At 50.1% G+C, this 15,655-nt stretch overlaps 2 protein-coding genes across 2 annotated transcripts; one reads left to right on the top strand and one right to left on the bottom strand.

Annotated features, from left to right (window-relative positions):
• The first annotated feature begins 1,775 nt into the window (after positions 1-1,775).
• Positions 1,776-14,854, top strand: LOC119227391 (transcription factor IIIB 90 kDa subunit-like). The gene is made up of 12 exons (XM_062557273.1): positions 1,776-2,017; positions 2,899-3,107; positions 3,875-3,955; positions 4,390-4,563; positions 4,689-4,720; positions 6,278-6,350; positions 11,916-12,065; positions 13,489-13,582; positions 13,652-13,778; positions 14,016-14,055; positions 14,275-14,367; positions 14,450-14,854. The coding sequence occupies exons 2-12, from the start codon at positions 2,924-2,926 to the stop codon at positions 14,827-14,829; spliced, it is 1,428 nt and encodes a 475-aa protein (XP_062413257.1). The 5' UTR covers positions 1,776-2,017; positions 2,899-2,923; the 3' UTR covers positions 14,830-14,854.
• On the bottom strand, positions 6,814-10,484 carry LOC119227396 (BTB/POZ domain-containing protein 6-B-like). The gene is made up of 4 exons (XM_037486150.2): positions 9,434-10,484; positions 9,057-9,147; positions 8,747-8,865; positions 6,814-8,205 (listed from the first exon to the last, which is right to left on the bottom strand). Exons 1-4 carry the CDS (start codon positions 9,892-9,894, stop codon positions 7,173-7,175), a joined length of 1,704 nt encoding a protein of 567 aa, XP_037342047.2. The 5' UTR covers positions 9,895-10,484; the 3' UTR covers positions 6,814-7,172.
• Positions 14,855-15,655: the final 801 nt, after the last annotated feature.

A 15,655-nucleotide genomic window follows, 5' to 3' on the forward strand; every position in this document is an offset into this window, starting at 1 on the left:
CATGGACATATGTCATGGTTTTGGTGGTTCTAGCGTTTATAATAGGGAAGTTATTGAATTTTTCTGTAATATGTTTTTCCGCATTGCACTTTGCAGACGGTCCCTGCGCACTCGCCTCACGGTCCGCGCACTTGTCTCACGAGCGGCCACTCGTTAAGATCAATGTGAATTGTACAGCTTCTGCACTGGTCCGTGTTGGTCAAATTATACGTTATTTGGGTTGTAGCATGTTGTCGACATAACTACGGTTACAAGGAGGTGTCGTTTGTGTTTCATCGTCCTTTCGCTGATGAGCTATTGAACCGTGAAATCTGAATCTGTCAATATCTTGCTAACTTTACCGAACTTTGTCTGCCTCGGTCACCTGATCCGTCACACAGTCGCAAACATATTGCTGAAAATGTTCAAAATGCATCCCATATCCAATGCAGCGATTACGATTGTATAAGTGAGCACTACATCACTGCCACGTATAAAGAAATACAGAACATACAAGAACATACATTTATTAAAAGATCGCCGCAACCTGGATTCGACCCATGCAGTCGAGCAAAGCAGAAACACTTTATAAGACAGCGGCGCTACGCCGTCGGCCAACCGAGCTGTCCGGTGCCGCTGCTGATTTCAATACGTCTTATAAAGTTGCACATCGTCAGTGGCAAGAAAGCCTTTTGGTTCAGGGTGAGCCAAGACAACTGGTTTGGTGGCGTATCATGGAACACATGCAAACATGTGTATCGATACTTTTTTCGCGAGGCTGCAGCCTGGAACCACCGAAACATTTGGACATAAGAGGATTTTATGTCCAGACGGTCATACAGTGACGTGCATCACAGACATTTAAGAAAGTAATTCAAGAAAATATATATTAATGAAAGATCGCCACAACCTGGATTCGAACCATGTCGAGCAAAATAACAACATATCCAGGACGGATGCCTTACGCCATCGGCTACTGGAGCTTAGAAGCTTTACGACTGTTTTTTGTACTTGTCAAATAATTGCACATAGTCAGTGGCTAGAAAACCGTTTGACCTTTGGAAGCTGCGCATGCGCATATCTTAAGTCATAATTTCGACTTTCTTAAGTCATAATTTCGACTTTTTAAGTCATAATTTCGACTTTTTAAGTCATAATTTCGACTTTTTAAGTCATAATTTCGACTTTCTCACCCTTCTTTTTTTTTTTTTTTGTGGCGGAAATGGGCTTCCATAGGTGGGACTTAAATAAGCTCGTAAGTTCTTTTTTTTATCTCAATGTCCCTCTGACTGAAGCTCAGATGCTTAATTTGGGCTTTCAAGTTGTTGATCCTCTTAGGATAAAAAAAGTAAATAAAAAAAACTACACATGATAATATGGAGATAAAAGTTACAACATACTACATTGTTGCTCACTGTTACAAACTTGCCAGCTCACTAAGTCTTATATTTATAAAAAAGACATGCAAGCTAAACATGGTGAAAGAAGAATAAAGAAATAGAAATAGTTTTAAATCATACTTTTTTCTTCCTCTCAGCCATTAAACATAATAGTAGTACTTGCTATCAGGGACATAAGAAGTGCTTTTACATAAGTAGGGGATTCCGTTGCCGGTGTAAAGTCTTGTTTGATAACCTTGTGCTTATTTTACATTTATTTGACTTGCAACGTAATGTTATCGGCCTCCCTGGGCCTCTCGTTTCTAGAAATGTCCCCACTTGTCCCATTATTAGCTCTATTAATCAACACCGTGACACCACCTCACCCCCCCCTCCGGCTCGAGTTGGTCTCGCCCGTGAGTCCACAGCTTTAACTTAAACGCACATGTCGGGTGTGTTGTGTTGAGGATTGTTGCAGCATTTAGCGAAGCGGCGTCCCGGTACCGGCCGCGCTCTTTACCCCCCGGTACCGGCTGCACGTTGACGACACCAGAGACGATGCGATAAGTGTCCCGGTCCACGAGAGACGGCCTGCGGTTCACTTATAGTGCAGAAAACGCTCCTGGAGCAGCTGACTGTTACCGACCACCGGCCTGAAGGTATGTGACACGCGGGGGGGCTGAGGGGGGATTTTAACACTTTTAACTCTAACGCTTTGACTGTTTAACACTCGTTACGTCATCTGCGTGTCCGTTACACGCGCGTGTTAAAGTGTGTGTGTGGCGGGCTAACAGCGCCCCGTTAGCATCCCGGTGCCCGGCTGTCAACGTGTTAGCAGCTAGCTGACGCGTCATTTCAACGAACCCCTTATAAGGCCGGCTGACGTAACGTGACGTGACGTAACGCAGGGCCGTGGCTGCCAACTTGGAGGCCGCAGAATGACGTCTCCGCTCGGCTCGCTGGGGGAGGACAGCCCGGCGAGCCCCCGCCGGAGTGCCACGTAGCTAACCGGCTACCGGCAGCAGAGCACAGTACTACACTATAAAGTACCTTCATTATGATGTACTCATCCGTTACAAGTGAAGGGCTTGTGTTTTTTGACAGACGGTAGAAATACTACTGGAAGTCTATTTTAGAATAGAACAATATGTCACAATATGCTGAAAGTACACTGTGTTAAGTAAAAGGCACATATTTGGAATATCAGCTTTTGTATAATTGTATTACAGTCAGAAATGTACTGGAAGTACCAGGAGGAGCAGCAATACCACGGGGTAGAAGTATTCTTGTTCTTTAGGTACTTCCTGTCCAGGTAAAACCACTAACTGCTTAAGTTGACTGTTCTAAAACTCTTAAAAACAGTTCTTAACTTGTCCATTTATAAAGTAACTACTGCAGTGAAGCAGAGTACTTGTAGAGTGTAAGAAGTGGAAGTACTAAAGTACCAATACTTCATCTTTCTTCTTCAATCCACAGAGGGCAAACATCACCTTCTGATTGTCAAATAAGAAGAATTTAAGTTCTCTTTTTTTCCCATCAGGCTTTGCGGCTCGCCCAGCGACACCATGAGCTCCAAGGTGTGCAAGAACTGCGGCGGCGCCGACATCGACGTGGACCACGCCCGCGGCGACGCCGTCTGCATGACCTGCGGCTCCGTGCTGGAGGACAACATCATCGTGTCCGAGGTGGAGTTCGTGGAGACGGGGGGCGGAGCCTCGTCGGCCGTGGGACAGTTCATCGCCGCTGACGGTGAGCGGGGGGGCAGGGACACGGGAGCTGTGGTCCAGTACACAACGGAGGTACTTTACCAGTATTTATACCCTCGCCTAGAAGGGTCATTTGACTCTTTGATGTAAGACGCTACGCTAAAAGTCAATTCATCAATTACTTGATTAGTCGATCATCGCAACATTTCCAACGTTTCAGTTTCTCAGAAGTTCCTTTTCTTAAATGAGGTCCGTCACCGCTTATTCGTTGTGGGGGGGGGGTCACGCTTTTCAGTGTGTCACGTTTACCTCCAGGTGATCTTCTGACCTTCAGCCTGCAGGACGTTTCTCCTGCTAAGGCCTCCCTCTGACGTGCGATGTGTTGTCGCCCACTAGAGGGCGCTGTCTGATAACCTCTTTAATAACACTAAATCATAATACTCACACTAACTTGATTTGTCTTGAATTTTATGGATTGGAGTACATTTATTACAAGAATAACAATTCATTGAAAAAAATGGAAACGGCAGATGATTGAGAATTATTTAAATGACTTGGAGAAAGAAAAAATGGAATTCATGGTTTGGATCTTCTTTTAGTATTTCATTATTTAAAGATTTTTAATGAGCTGCAGCTCCAGATTAGTTTCATTATTAATTGATCCGTGTCTGTAAACATTAAATTAACATTAATGAGTAAAAACTGCAAATTAAGTCACAACTTTAATTTCATGACTTTGTTTGTCTGAAATATAAACTTTAATATTTTTATATCCAAAACGAGTCCTGATGTTTGATCTTTGTTCTTCAGCTGGAGGCGTCAACCCGTCCTTTGGGGAGAACCACTTCTCTGGGATGGGGAGGGAGTCCCGGGCTCAGACCCTGCAGAACGGTGAGTGGGCAGCAGAGGGGGCCACAGCCTCTCCCCTCCACCACGGTCGTGTGCATCATGGCTCATTGATGCTTTTATTCTGAAAGCTGTGGTCCGTTTCCTGCCGTTACTTTCTCATCGGGTTTTTTAACAATTTGTTGAAGAAATGGAAACGGGAGATGATTAAGAATTATTTAAATAACTTGAAACAAAGGAATTCATCGTCTGGGTCTTCTTTTAGAAGTTTAGGGGGGGGGGGGGGGTGTATGTAGCTGCTGGTTTCGTGCAAAAACCTCGTGTTTGTCTCGACACGTTTGCACACGTGCTTGTGTAACAACATGTATTGTGCGTGTGTTTCTCTGCTTTAAAGGCGGGTCTGTGATGTCTTTCTAAAAGGTCACCAGGTCAGATTTAGCAGTAAAAGTTACTGCTTAAACCTTTTTTTTCCTCCCCAGCGAGACAAAACATCAACACGCTGGGCCACCAGCTGCAGATGAACAAACACTGTCTGGACACGGCCCTGAACTTCTACAAGATGGCGCTCATGAAGAACCTGACCCGCGGGCGCAAGAACTGCCACGTGGTCGCCGCCTGCCTCTACCTGGTGTGCCGCACCGAGGGAACGCCGCGTATCCTTCCATTTGAACGTTGTCCTCTGCACAAAGGGGGGGGGGGTTAACCGACACACCGTGAGATCTGAGATTGTCCAGTTACTGTGAAACGTTTAATGAGTCCTTTACTTCCTGCGGCTCAGACATGCTGCTCGACCTCAGTGACATCGTGCAGGTGAGCCCGTCAATTTAAATGTGTCTCGCTTAGTCCCACAGATGAATAAATGCCTTTGAGTCATGTGACTCACACCCACATTTGTGAAGGATTTGGCACTATTTAACCGGTGGGTCGGGGGTGTGCCCACATTTCTCAGTCACAGCTGGTCAGGGGTGTGTGCGGTGGGGGGGTATTTTTATGCACCCAGCTGCCCTGGAGGGGCCGGGACCCCCCCCCCCCCCCCCCCGGCATGAGGAGGCTGGGAGTGGGCTTTGGGTGGGTCTCCTTATGGATCCAGCCTGCATTGTTCAGATGATCGAGGAGTGGAAAGCAATCAGCTGTTCTTCATGCTGCAGCTTTTATTCCCTCGTGATGGTTTCATTTTTACTTGAACATTCAATTTCACAAAAATGAAGAGTTTTAAAGACAAGACTCCACTTTGATTCATATTTGGCTTTAAAAGTAAGTAGAAATGTGAGTTTCACATTAAAGAAAAAGTAACCGGCGTTCAGTCAGCGCTTTGCCTTCAGCGGGCTCAGGACCCATAATCCTGATTTGGGTTCCCTGCTGAAGACGTAATGGAGACAAGAGGCTGAGGGACATGGAGGGTTGATGGACATGATGGTGAGACCATGAAGACATGAACCGTCCTCAGGGCTCCACTAAACTCATTCCTGAGAGATGCTGCAATGTGCTGTTGTTGTTTCGGGTGGAGGTAAACGAGGGATTTTAAAGAGCTGTGTTGGTCGTCTCTTCCACCTTCTGGCTTCATCTTCACAGATCTGATGTGAGCTTCTAAGTCTCTCTTAAAGAAAACTCAATTGACTTCCTCTGCTGAGAGATGAAAGAGATGATGAAATGATATTTAAAGACTGACACGATTCAGATTTCCCCGACGGGACGTTGTTTTAACGCCTGAGACATCAGAGACGTGATCGGTACAATGTGAGGGGGGGGGGGGGGGGGGTAAACGAAGATGCTCTTTGACCAAGATGAGTTTGTTTCTGTTTGGCTCAATATTTCTGCAATAATGTGTGCGCTTTAAAGCCCCCCCCCTCCTTCAGCCCTGTTTGCATATAAATTCCTTGTTGGAATCCACTTCCCAGAATAGCAGAGGAAGCATCTGGCCGACTCCAGAGGGGGCCGCTAGCGAGAGTCTGTCAGTCTGCTGCCCCCCCCCCCCCCCGGACTGGGCATCTGACCTGGGTTCACGACCCGATCCTCCTCCCGCCTGCTTTATGCCCCAGATCTGGATTCCAGGCTGTGATGATGCTGATTTGTGGCGAGAGTGATAGATGCGCTGCCCTGTGGGCTTTGTTATTCATCCTTTCAGAAGGGGGGGGGGGGGGGAAGATAGATTTACTGCCAGGCTTTCTGGAGGTGTCGAGGGTAAAGTACAATGAAACATCTGTGAGGGGAGGGGCCAGTCCCAGCAGCCCTTGAAATGGCCCAAAGCTCTGACTTTAATCCTCGCGCATACTGACCTGCAGTCACCCTGCAGGTCGATGATGTCCATCCAGCGTCTTATTGTCACACTGGAGTTCTATTCTAAAGTGACCCTGCTCTCCTCCACAGGTGAACGTCTACGTCCTGGGGAGGACCTTCCTCGTCCTGTCCAGAGAGCTGTGCATCAACGCCCCGGCTATAGGTACCCTGACCCCCACCCCCAGCAACGCCCTGACATGTGACATGACTTAAGAATCACCAGGGAGATGAGAAGATGCTCCTCCCTACATATCGTACTAAAGGATCAAATGCCCCCCCCCCTCTTAAGAACAAACCTTAATGAATAGCCGCACTGAAGCTCTTGGTTCTCATGAAAAGCACATGTAGTTCCCACCACCGTAACCAGGGGGCGCTGCAGTCCCTCAAATCAAGACAGCCGTCGATCACTTTAGAACCTTTTTATGTTTCACTGTATTTGCATCGTCGTACAGAACCATGTGGTCGTCTTTAACAGCATCAAGCTGCCAAAATGTTAATCTACAAAAGACACATTGTTTCTGAGGCCGTCCTCTGAAGTGCAAAACAACGCCGCTCTTTGACAAGATCTACTTTTTTTTTTTTTTGCATTTAGAATCATAACAGCACATAAAAGGTTGCTCTTGGTGTAATATTGCTGCTTACACTTTATTAACAACATTGCATATAAACCTGCAATTACACAACTTGAAGCGGTCCCTACTTGTTCCAGTGGCGGAGCTCGGCTTGATTACGCAACACATCACCGTATTAATGTTGTTCCTACAGCAGCTCTGCCGTCAGAGCGAATAACGTTAACCCAGTATTTAAATAAAAAAATAACATTAAATTAAATAAGATAAAACGACAGCTCCTTGGCTTTTAAAGTAGTCTCTGACTGGACGAACCATGAGTCGAGTGTCTTTGATGCTACATTGCTGTGAAGGCTGGGAGGCGGAGAGGGTCGACGGCGCCGTCCTCTATACGCCCGGCGCCAGTCCCGAGCGCCTCACGCGTAGAACACGAGCTCGGGGATCTGTCCTCCCTGCACCCCGGTCCCGTTGGTGCTGTCGGAGGAGCACTGGAATTGAAATGTCACCTTCCCGCACTGCACCTCCGTCATGCCCTCCTGCCCGAAATAGCTGAGCTCGTTGCCGTCCAGCACGACGCTCACCGTGTAGAAGGCGTCCTGCTCCACCTGCACCGGGTGCTCGAACCCCACGGGGAACGTGCTGCTCGACCCGTCCGACACAAACTTGGTCAGGTTCTGCGCCAGCGTCACGCCCTGCCTCTTCAGTTCGATCTTGGCGCTGTACTCGGCTTTGCCGCCGCTCGACCCGTACAGCCCCAGACCGGCGATGAAGATCCGCTTGTCCACCGCGAACTGGATGCTGTCGCAGCGCCCGCGGTAGCGCCACTGGTTGCTGCGGTAGGCCGAGGACTGGAAGCGGTGGCACCTCTGCGGCGCCAGGCCCTGCCTCGCGGTCAGCGGGAAGTCCAGGTGGGGCTTCTTGGCCGCGGTGTACCACAGGAACAAGTTGTGAGTCTCCTCCAGCGTCAGGATGTCGCACTGCGCCGCCCCGTCGGCGAACTCCTCCAGCGTCATGGAGGGGATGCGCACCAGGAACAGCGCCTTGCCCAGCACCTCCCTCCTGTTGCGGGTCGTCGGGCCCAAGCACTGCCTCTTGCACTCGGCGGCGGCCCAGTTCATGGCGGCCTCGAACACCACCAACTCCTTGGTGTTGAGCGTCTCCCGCCGCAGGATGATCTCCAGCGTCTGCAGGTCGATCTCGCAGAAGCCCTCGGAGCCCAGCGCCAGCTCGGCCTGCGCGTCGATCACCTCCCAGCAGCGCTGCGTCAGCTCGGGCTCCTCGAACAGGCGGCTCTGGGACAGCAGCACGCAGGCGTTCTTGGCCTCCAGGCTGGTCTCCAGGAAGGTGACGCAGGCCTTGGCCAGCGCGGGGACGATGTACTTCTTGGCGGCGTACAGGGTGGCCAGCACCGTGTCCGCCTCCAGGTCGATCTCATCGCTGTACATGTACCTGGGAGAGGGGGACAATGACCCTTTTTTTAAAATTGCTGCATGAAGGGACAACTATTTAGAATGGGACACGTGTCGGGGAACATTCCCTTCGGATCGCTAAAGACTCTGGGAAACGGTCATAACTCATCGGAATTTCCACAATCTGTTTTTCTCCCCAAGGAGGATTGTGCAATGACGATCACAAAAGACCCAACATGCAACAGGGCTGGCTTAGCCAATGCTACCGAACGGCAACAAAAGGCAGGATATTTATAACTACTAGCCTGCATGCATTCCCCCCCCTCAAAGGAGATTGTCAGGCAGCGGATGACGGGGAGAAAAATGTTTGTAGTTGGACAAAGAGCACCGAGAGAACCGGCAATTACAGAGCGCTGCTGCTCCGGAGCGCTCCCAGCATTCTGGCATTCGTCTCTGCTGCTTAGCTGTGGATGAGTAATAATATGCTCTGAAGTGACACTGACTGTGCTTGTCATCTCCTCTCCTCCCCCCCCCCCCATCCCCTTCTGGTTTTGGCTGCGTGAGGGCAGTGAGTGGCTTACTTCAGCAGAATTAGGAAAGCAGCCGGTTCCACATCTGGGATATGGATCTCAGAATCCTCCTCCGCCAGATCGCCGTAAAACATGGCACAGAACACCGAGCTTCCCACGGCCAGCACATACTGAAAGAGGGGGGGGGGGGGGGGAAGGGGGAAGAGAAAGATGCATCCAGAATCACTCTCAAGTTCAATGAAGGAGCAAGAGGAGCAGTTTGTTTTTTTTAATTAGTGCTGCGGGGATGGATACAACTCCTGCTCCTCTCTGAGATCCACCTTTTTTTGGGGTTAGTCCTAACATGTAGATGTGTCTTTACCTTGTGGGCCGGGACCTTCTGCGACCCCCCCAAGGGGCCGACAATGAAGTGGACGTCAGCCATCAGCTCATTGTTGAACATCAAGGCGTTCCTAAAAGCGGGAGCATGGATTCAGGAATAAGCCTCAAACAGGTATTGTGTAACATCAAGTCCTCCCACGCTGCTCCTGTTGTTTTCACAGGTTTGGGAGGATTTCACTCTGCAGCTAGTCATTTATTTACATCATTTTATTTTTAGCTGAATGTACTGGAACCCCCACAGATACTCCCTTTACCATCAAATACAGTCACAATTGAACTATCTCGGCCCCCCCTTTTTTTTTTTTAGTTTCACATGCTCATTCGCATGTGAAGGCCTGGTGTGACGCGGCGTCCTACCTCTCCCGCAGCGTCGGGTGGCTGCACTGCCAGCTCGGCGGCTCCACGTTGTTGTTGTTGATGTTCTGCTGGGTGGTCGGGGAGGTCGCTGCGCTGCCGCGGCCTCCTTCTCCTCCTCCACCTCCTTCCCCTCCTCCTCCTCCGGCGCCCGCCTGGCTCACTTGCACCTCCTTGTTGGTCTTCTCGGTGTCCGCCACCGTGGTGCCGGTGGACAGGTTGGGGTTGTTGGGGCTGGCGGCGGGGTACAACTCCGCGGCCATCTTCTCCTGCTCCTCCTGCTGGTTGTGGTGCTTCTTCTTGCTCGTCAGGGACAGAGTCAGGATCTCATAACATACCGGCAGCTTGCCCGGGAGCTTGCCGACCTTCTTGGACTTTTTCAGCGTTTCTGGAAGTAGGAGCAGATAAGTCAGACACCTCATGATCCGGCCATGATGGAGCAACCTGCAGTCCGCCGTTGGCATCGGCACAAGCGACCCCCTCCTCCCCCGACCTCCTCTATAGGAGATATCCGGAGAAATGTCGCTGGGTTTGCAGGAAATGAACCTCCTGTACGGAGAAGAGGGAGACTGTATGGGGGGCGGGGGGGTTCCGTTCGCTCGGCGTTGATTTTAACTGTCTTTTCCCCTTCTGGGGAACTCCTACAGCGCCGCTTTAAAACGGCATCGACAGCGAAGTTCACGCGACAACATCGGACGCCTCCGTTCGGCTCCGTTCGGCTCCGTTCGGTTTCCAACTGCCGACTCGCGAGCACTTTCGCTCCTGTCCGTCACCTCCTCGTCCCTCGCGCGCAGAAACGTCTCCTTGTTTTCCCTTTTTTCGTCCAGTGAGCAGTGAGTGGGTAATCCGAACAGTCGCAGCTGGTATTAGAGTCCTTCCGCCTCCGCGTTAATCCTCGCCGTTACGTCTCCCGCTTTCTTCTCTGAAACGGAGTCGTCGACCGAATGCCGCGTCGCCCTCATTCGATGTAAACAGTCATTTGACGGGAGTTTTTAAGGTCTGCTTCATTTTCTTCCCCCTTTTTTTGTCTTTTTTCTTTCTTTTTTTTTTTCGTCGTGATCTCCATCTGACGCCCAGAGCGGGCTGAGGACCAATCAGATCCCGCCCCCGCCCCGCCCTCCGTGCTAGTGACGTCAACAGAGCCGAAGCACCTCCCTGCCGGCAGCTCCGCAGAGTGCGTCACAGGGCTCAACCGCTCCGCCTCAGTCTCCCCTGATTAGACCCGGTGGAAAGATTAAAATTAAAATAAAAGGTCGTTCATGAATTACTTTAGAAGTACAGTACATTAATGAGACGTTGACCCAGAAACGTGACGCAAACAAAACAGTGGCGAAGTAGTTCCATCATTTCTTCAAGGAAAAGTAGTTCTACTACGGTGTGAACACTGTTTACAATTAATCATTATTAAAAATTCTAAGCATCAAAATGTACTTGACCCGAAAGTAAAAGTACTTGGTAAACTATATATAACTAATGTGTATATATCTATTTACAGAAAAGGGACATACTTTTTGTATTACATGTTTATATCAATTTGAAACTTTTTGGTCATTTCTTCCGATTATATGTTACTAAGAAACGTGACGCGCCATCCACAGTTCCGATTAACTCGTACATCGTCACGTCATTTTCAACTCTCACAAGAAGTTCCTATGAGAAAATGCAACAGAGACCAAAAATAACAAAATCCCCAGAATGCATTCCAGTAATTTGGATTTCTGAGGAAAGCTATTCATGCCTCCCTGCTCCGTATCTCGATTTTAAAGAAGCAGGTTCACGGCCCCCTTCTTCTCTGGAGGTGGTGGAGTCATTTTGGGGGAATGTGCAGAGTAGAAGAGGAAGGCTGAGGAAGTCAACCACAGCGCTGCATCCCTGAATGCCTCCTGGGCCCTTGGAGCGTCACTGATTGATTGTAGTCGACAGTGAAGGTGGATTTCATTCCCCTTAAACGGCCCTTTCTCCCTCTCTGTGGGGATCTCGCCTGGCCGGTATTTTCCAGACTCTCCGGTGCAACTTGGAGCGGTGACGGCGAGCTCTGCAGACATATCATTACATGGGGGGGGGGGAGGGGTCAGCCTGGATCTTGTTACCAGCTGGCACAGCCACTTCAAAGATATTCCCGTCCGCTCTGGTAACCGTACGGTGCAAACACGCCGCCGCCGAATTTCAGTATTCACTTAGATTTCTTTAGCAATGCTGAAATCATTTTTAGGATGAATAATAAAAAAAGAGGTCTGGTTTAAGAAGCAGGTGGTTCTGATGGGAGCTCCATGCGTGGATGAGCCGCGTGGAGCTAAAGGCTCGCTGGGTTCGTTCTGGCAGCTTTGAGTCCATTTGGGGGGTTTTTACATCTTGGTTTGAAAATATTTAATTTAGATAAACAAGGGTTTAAAAATCCATTTTGTCGCCAAAGGACCTACCGCTTCATATTTGTGATGCAACTGAATCTGAAGGCGTCCCCCCTCCCCCATGTCTCCCCCCACAGACCCGTGCCTCTACATTCCCCGCTTTTCCCAGCTGCTGGAATTTGGGGAGAAGAACCACGACGTGTCCATGACGGCGATGCGGCTGGTGCAGAGGATGAAGAGGGACTGGATGCACACGGGCCGGAGGCCCTCGGGGCTCTGCGGCGCAGGTAACCACGGCGACTGTCAGTCAGTCATCGACATGAGTGATTAACGCGCTCTGCTAGCATCAAGGTGACCTCTGTCGGGGGCTTCACCCTTTTTCAGAGCCTGGTCTGAGCGCGCAGTACAACAGGCTCTCACTCCGTGTGTGTGTCATATTTTAGAGGGCGACGTTCCCCCGTTAGCTTTTAGCATTGAGGAAGTGGTCAGAGCGCTGCCCCCCCCCAAAGTCGATTACAGTCCACCCCGTCAAAGGTTTATAATGAACAGATCCTCAAAGGTTGTGTGTTCCGTTGGGTCTTAAACGCTCTGCCGTTTCATTTCATCCAGAATGCACTTTGCTTTCACCACATCGTCGTGGAAACGGCAGCGAATGGTGTCAGGAAAAAAAAGCAACAAGCTGAAGATCAGAGGAGAGAATGTCTCCTGAAAACCAAACTACAAATTAGGATCACAGCGCCTTTCGTTTTAAAATGGAGTGAAGTCTTCACACTTTGAGTGGTGCTGTTGTAAAGAATCGATTTTCTAGGTTTCCTGTTAAATAATTAAACTGTTTTCACAAAGTAGAAGAAAATCTGTGACACCTAAAATGTGTCTTCAGGTTCCCATAAATGTTCAAAGTGAGGTTTACTATATTTAAACCGGTTTATGTTTTAAGTCATGCCGCTGGTTTGTGGCCTCAGAATAACTTTAAATCTGCAGGTGTGTTTGTTTTATTCTGGGATCCGTTTGTCATCAGGAGCCCGACCTGCTTTTCTCCTCCTGCTCCCCGTTGGAGTCTTTGCGGAGCAGCTGTCGGCCTCAATGCCCTCTCTGATGCGTCAGCGGCTGAGACGTCCTGAAGTGGAATCGAGGGGGCTTCCTGCATGTTTATGTGTACCCCCCCCCCCCCCCCCGTTCCTCTGCTGCATTGCCTGAATAATTAAATCCTCATCATAAATCATTGAGAAGACAGTCAGATGGAAGATGTTTCTTCCCAAATATGACACGAAATAAACACCGCGGGTAATGAACCACAAATGTTTCTGTAGAAGAAAAAAAAAAAAAAAAAAAAGTTGAAGGGCGACGAAGGTCGTGGATGAAAAGCATCAAATCCCAGAGTTGACTCTGCTGCAGGAACCGAGTATGAAGTGGTTTCCCAGCAGCGTCCGTGTAAAAATGTTAAAAGGCATCGCTTCAGTCCTGCAGGCAGCGTGCACGTGGCAGCGTGCACGTGGCAGCGTGCACGTATCTTTCAGCAGGCTCTGCGGCGCTCTAATGACGGTTATGTAACCGCGGCCCCTCCAGAGGCGCCTTGCATCACGCTCTCCTTCACCAGCTGTTCCTTTTTAAGGTCAACGACGCAAAACCCCTCCGACCTCAGAGGGCGGAGTGCTGCGCCGCGTCTTTCCTGCACCGTCACACGGTGTCTTTCTTTTTTTTTTTTTTTAGCTCTTCTGGTCGCCGCTCACATGCACGACTTCCGCCGCACCATCAAAGAAATCGTCGGCGTTGTGAAAGTGGGGGAAACCACGCTGAGGAAAAGGTGGGCGCCGCCAGTTAATGAGCCTTCAGCGTTGATCGGATGATTTCTGAACGCGCCGCCTTGTGTTAGACTGACGGAGTTCGACGCCACGCCCAGCAGTCAGCTGACCGTCGACGAGTTCATGAAGATGGACCTGGACGAGGAGTGCGACCCGCCCTGCTTCACCAGCGGGCTGAAGAAGATGAAATTCAATCAGGTTTGGATTTGGTCGATATTTAGTAGGACTCAATGTTGTTTGGATGTTTCCTCCAATCAACGAGGGCCCCTCTCTGTCGTTGTCATTCTTCTCCTCTATGAATAGAAGGTCTTGTAGTTCAGACGTCTTCACTTCATGTTGCGTCTCATCAGATGAGCAGCCGTCACGTGGAGTCTGAATCCTGAGCTGCAGCCTGTTGGACTGAGAATAAAACGCTTCTCTCCTTTTTTTGTCCAGCTGGAGATCGAGCTGAAGAAGAGCATGACTGACGTGGAAGGTTTGGCTCTTTGTTGTTGTCTTTGATCTTTCCAGCGTAGTGGGACCCTCTGTCTCTGCTCCTCAGCAGGCCTCTAATTACCCAAACATCACGTCCCTAAGCGCATTGTAATCATAGAGTTCCACACACACATGTCATTTAAACGGTGGACACACTAGATGGACACGAGTTGTCTTAGTTTGACCCAGGAGGCCTTCTGCGTTACCTTGTGTCCCTCAGAGGAGATCCTCGGCTACCAGGACGAGATCGACGCAGAGATCGAGAGTTGTCGGCCCAAACTGAGAGGAGTTTACGCCGCCTACGCCAGAGAAGGTACGGGGCGCCACGGGTCTTCTTCTTGTTGACATTATGAGGCCAGTGGCTGCGTTCTGAGATGAAGCCTCTTCTCCTCCAGACGCTCACAAAGACGACGGCGGCGGCGGCGGCGAGGAGCTGGACGACGAGGACGTGCTGCAGGCCGTGGCCAAGCACTTCGGCAAAGACCTGGGCGAGCTCACGCTGGAGGCCCTGATGAAGCTGGAGCAGAGGAAGCCGGGGCAGGAGGAGGAGGAGGAGGAAGAGGAGGAGGAGGGGGGGGACTCCCCGAAGAGAAAATCCCCGTCGCTGCTGTCCATCCTGGGCCCGATGCCCACGGCGGCCTCCCTCCGCCTCCCGGAGGGCTTCGGGGACGGGAAGGAGGACGGTGAGTGGGACTCTGCTTTCATCGCTCTGCAGGTGCGACGTTGTTCTCGGCAGCTCAGGTCAGCTGCTCCTTGTTTTTGCAGGGCGGTCTGATTGCGAGCGCTGTGCGCCCCCCAACCCCCCCCCCCCCCCCCCGTAACGACCCGTAATCACGTTAAAGAACGCTCTCCCAGGTCTAATTGTCGTAATTAACTCTGCGGCGGGATGAAATTGGCTGAGCGGCGTGTGAAATCTGTCGTCCCCGTTCCTCCCTTTCTGGTGGGCCTCACGCGGCGAGGGGAAGTGAGGGGGGGGGGGGTCGAGGTGCCAGTTCGTTAACTCATTTGTGCACAAATTCTGCAAAGTAGTTTTGTTTTTTGTTTTTTTTCTTGCTGCATATTTAAGACCTTTCTCCGGAGGCGGCAGCTGGCTGCTTTTTTTTTTAAAATCTTTTTGTGCTGAAGCAGAAAGTCCGACTGCAGAGAGTTTTAGTCTGAAGGTCCTCTGAAGGTCATCCACTGTAAAGGTAGAGAAGTGTAACACAAACACTCAATCTGTGCCAACAGTTCAGATTCAAAGACACAAACGAAGCCAAAGTTCCGAGGTAAAAAGGGACGAAAGTCCAAAACAAAGCAATCTGTTTGCATTTTAGGTCCTAAAGGAAAAATAAACTGTCATTGTGACTTATTAACGTCTGCAGATGTAACAGGACTACAAGCATCCGTCATGTGTTGCCTATAATCACCTAATTACACCAGTAGGATGTTCTGACCCCCCCTTGTCTGTGGTGCCGAGGCGGTGATGGATGTGAGGTAATGGTGCCACGCAGCTACATCTGTCCTGATGTGGAAATGTGTGTTACAGCTGCTAGTGGATGGGGGGAGTCTGGATGGATGGGGGGGGGGGGGGGTGTTTGGAGGTCACCTCCAAAGTAAAGGTC

The sequence above is a fragment of the Pungitius pungitius genome, chromosome 14 (assembly GCF_949316345.1).
Source record: "Pungitius pungitius chromosome 14, fPunPun2.1, whole genome shotgun sequence".
NCBI lineage: Eukaryota > Metazoa > Chordata > Actinopteri > Perciformes > Gasterosteidae > Pungitius > Pungitius pungitius.

Coding starts and splice junctions, on each gene's coding strand:
- LOC119227391 (XM_062557273.1), top strand. CDS start 2,924: ATGAGCTCCAAGGTGTGCAAGAACTGCGGCGGCGCCGACATCGACGTG. Junction 6,351..11,915: donor CATCAACGCCCCGGCTATAG/GTACCCTGACCC, acceptor CTCCCCCCACAG/ACCCGTGCCTCTACATTCCC. Junction 13,779..14,015: donor AGAAGATGAAATTCAATCAG/GTTTGGATTTGG, acceptor TTTTTTGTCCAG/CTGGAGATCGAGCTGAAGAA.
- LOC119227396 (XM_037486150.2), bottom strand. CDS start 9,894: ATGCCAACGGCGGACTGCAGGTTGCTCCATCATGGCCGGATCATGAGG. Junction 9,148..9,433: donor CACCCGACGCTGCGGGAGAG/GTAGGACGCCGC, acceptor TCCCGCTTTTAG/GAACGCCTTGATGTTCAACA. Junction 8,866..9,056: donor AGAAGGTCCCGGCCCACAAG/GTAAAGACACAT, acceptor CCCCTCTTTCAG/TATGTGCTGGCCGTGGGAAG.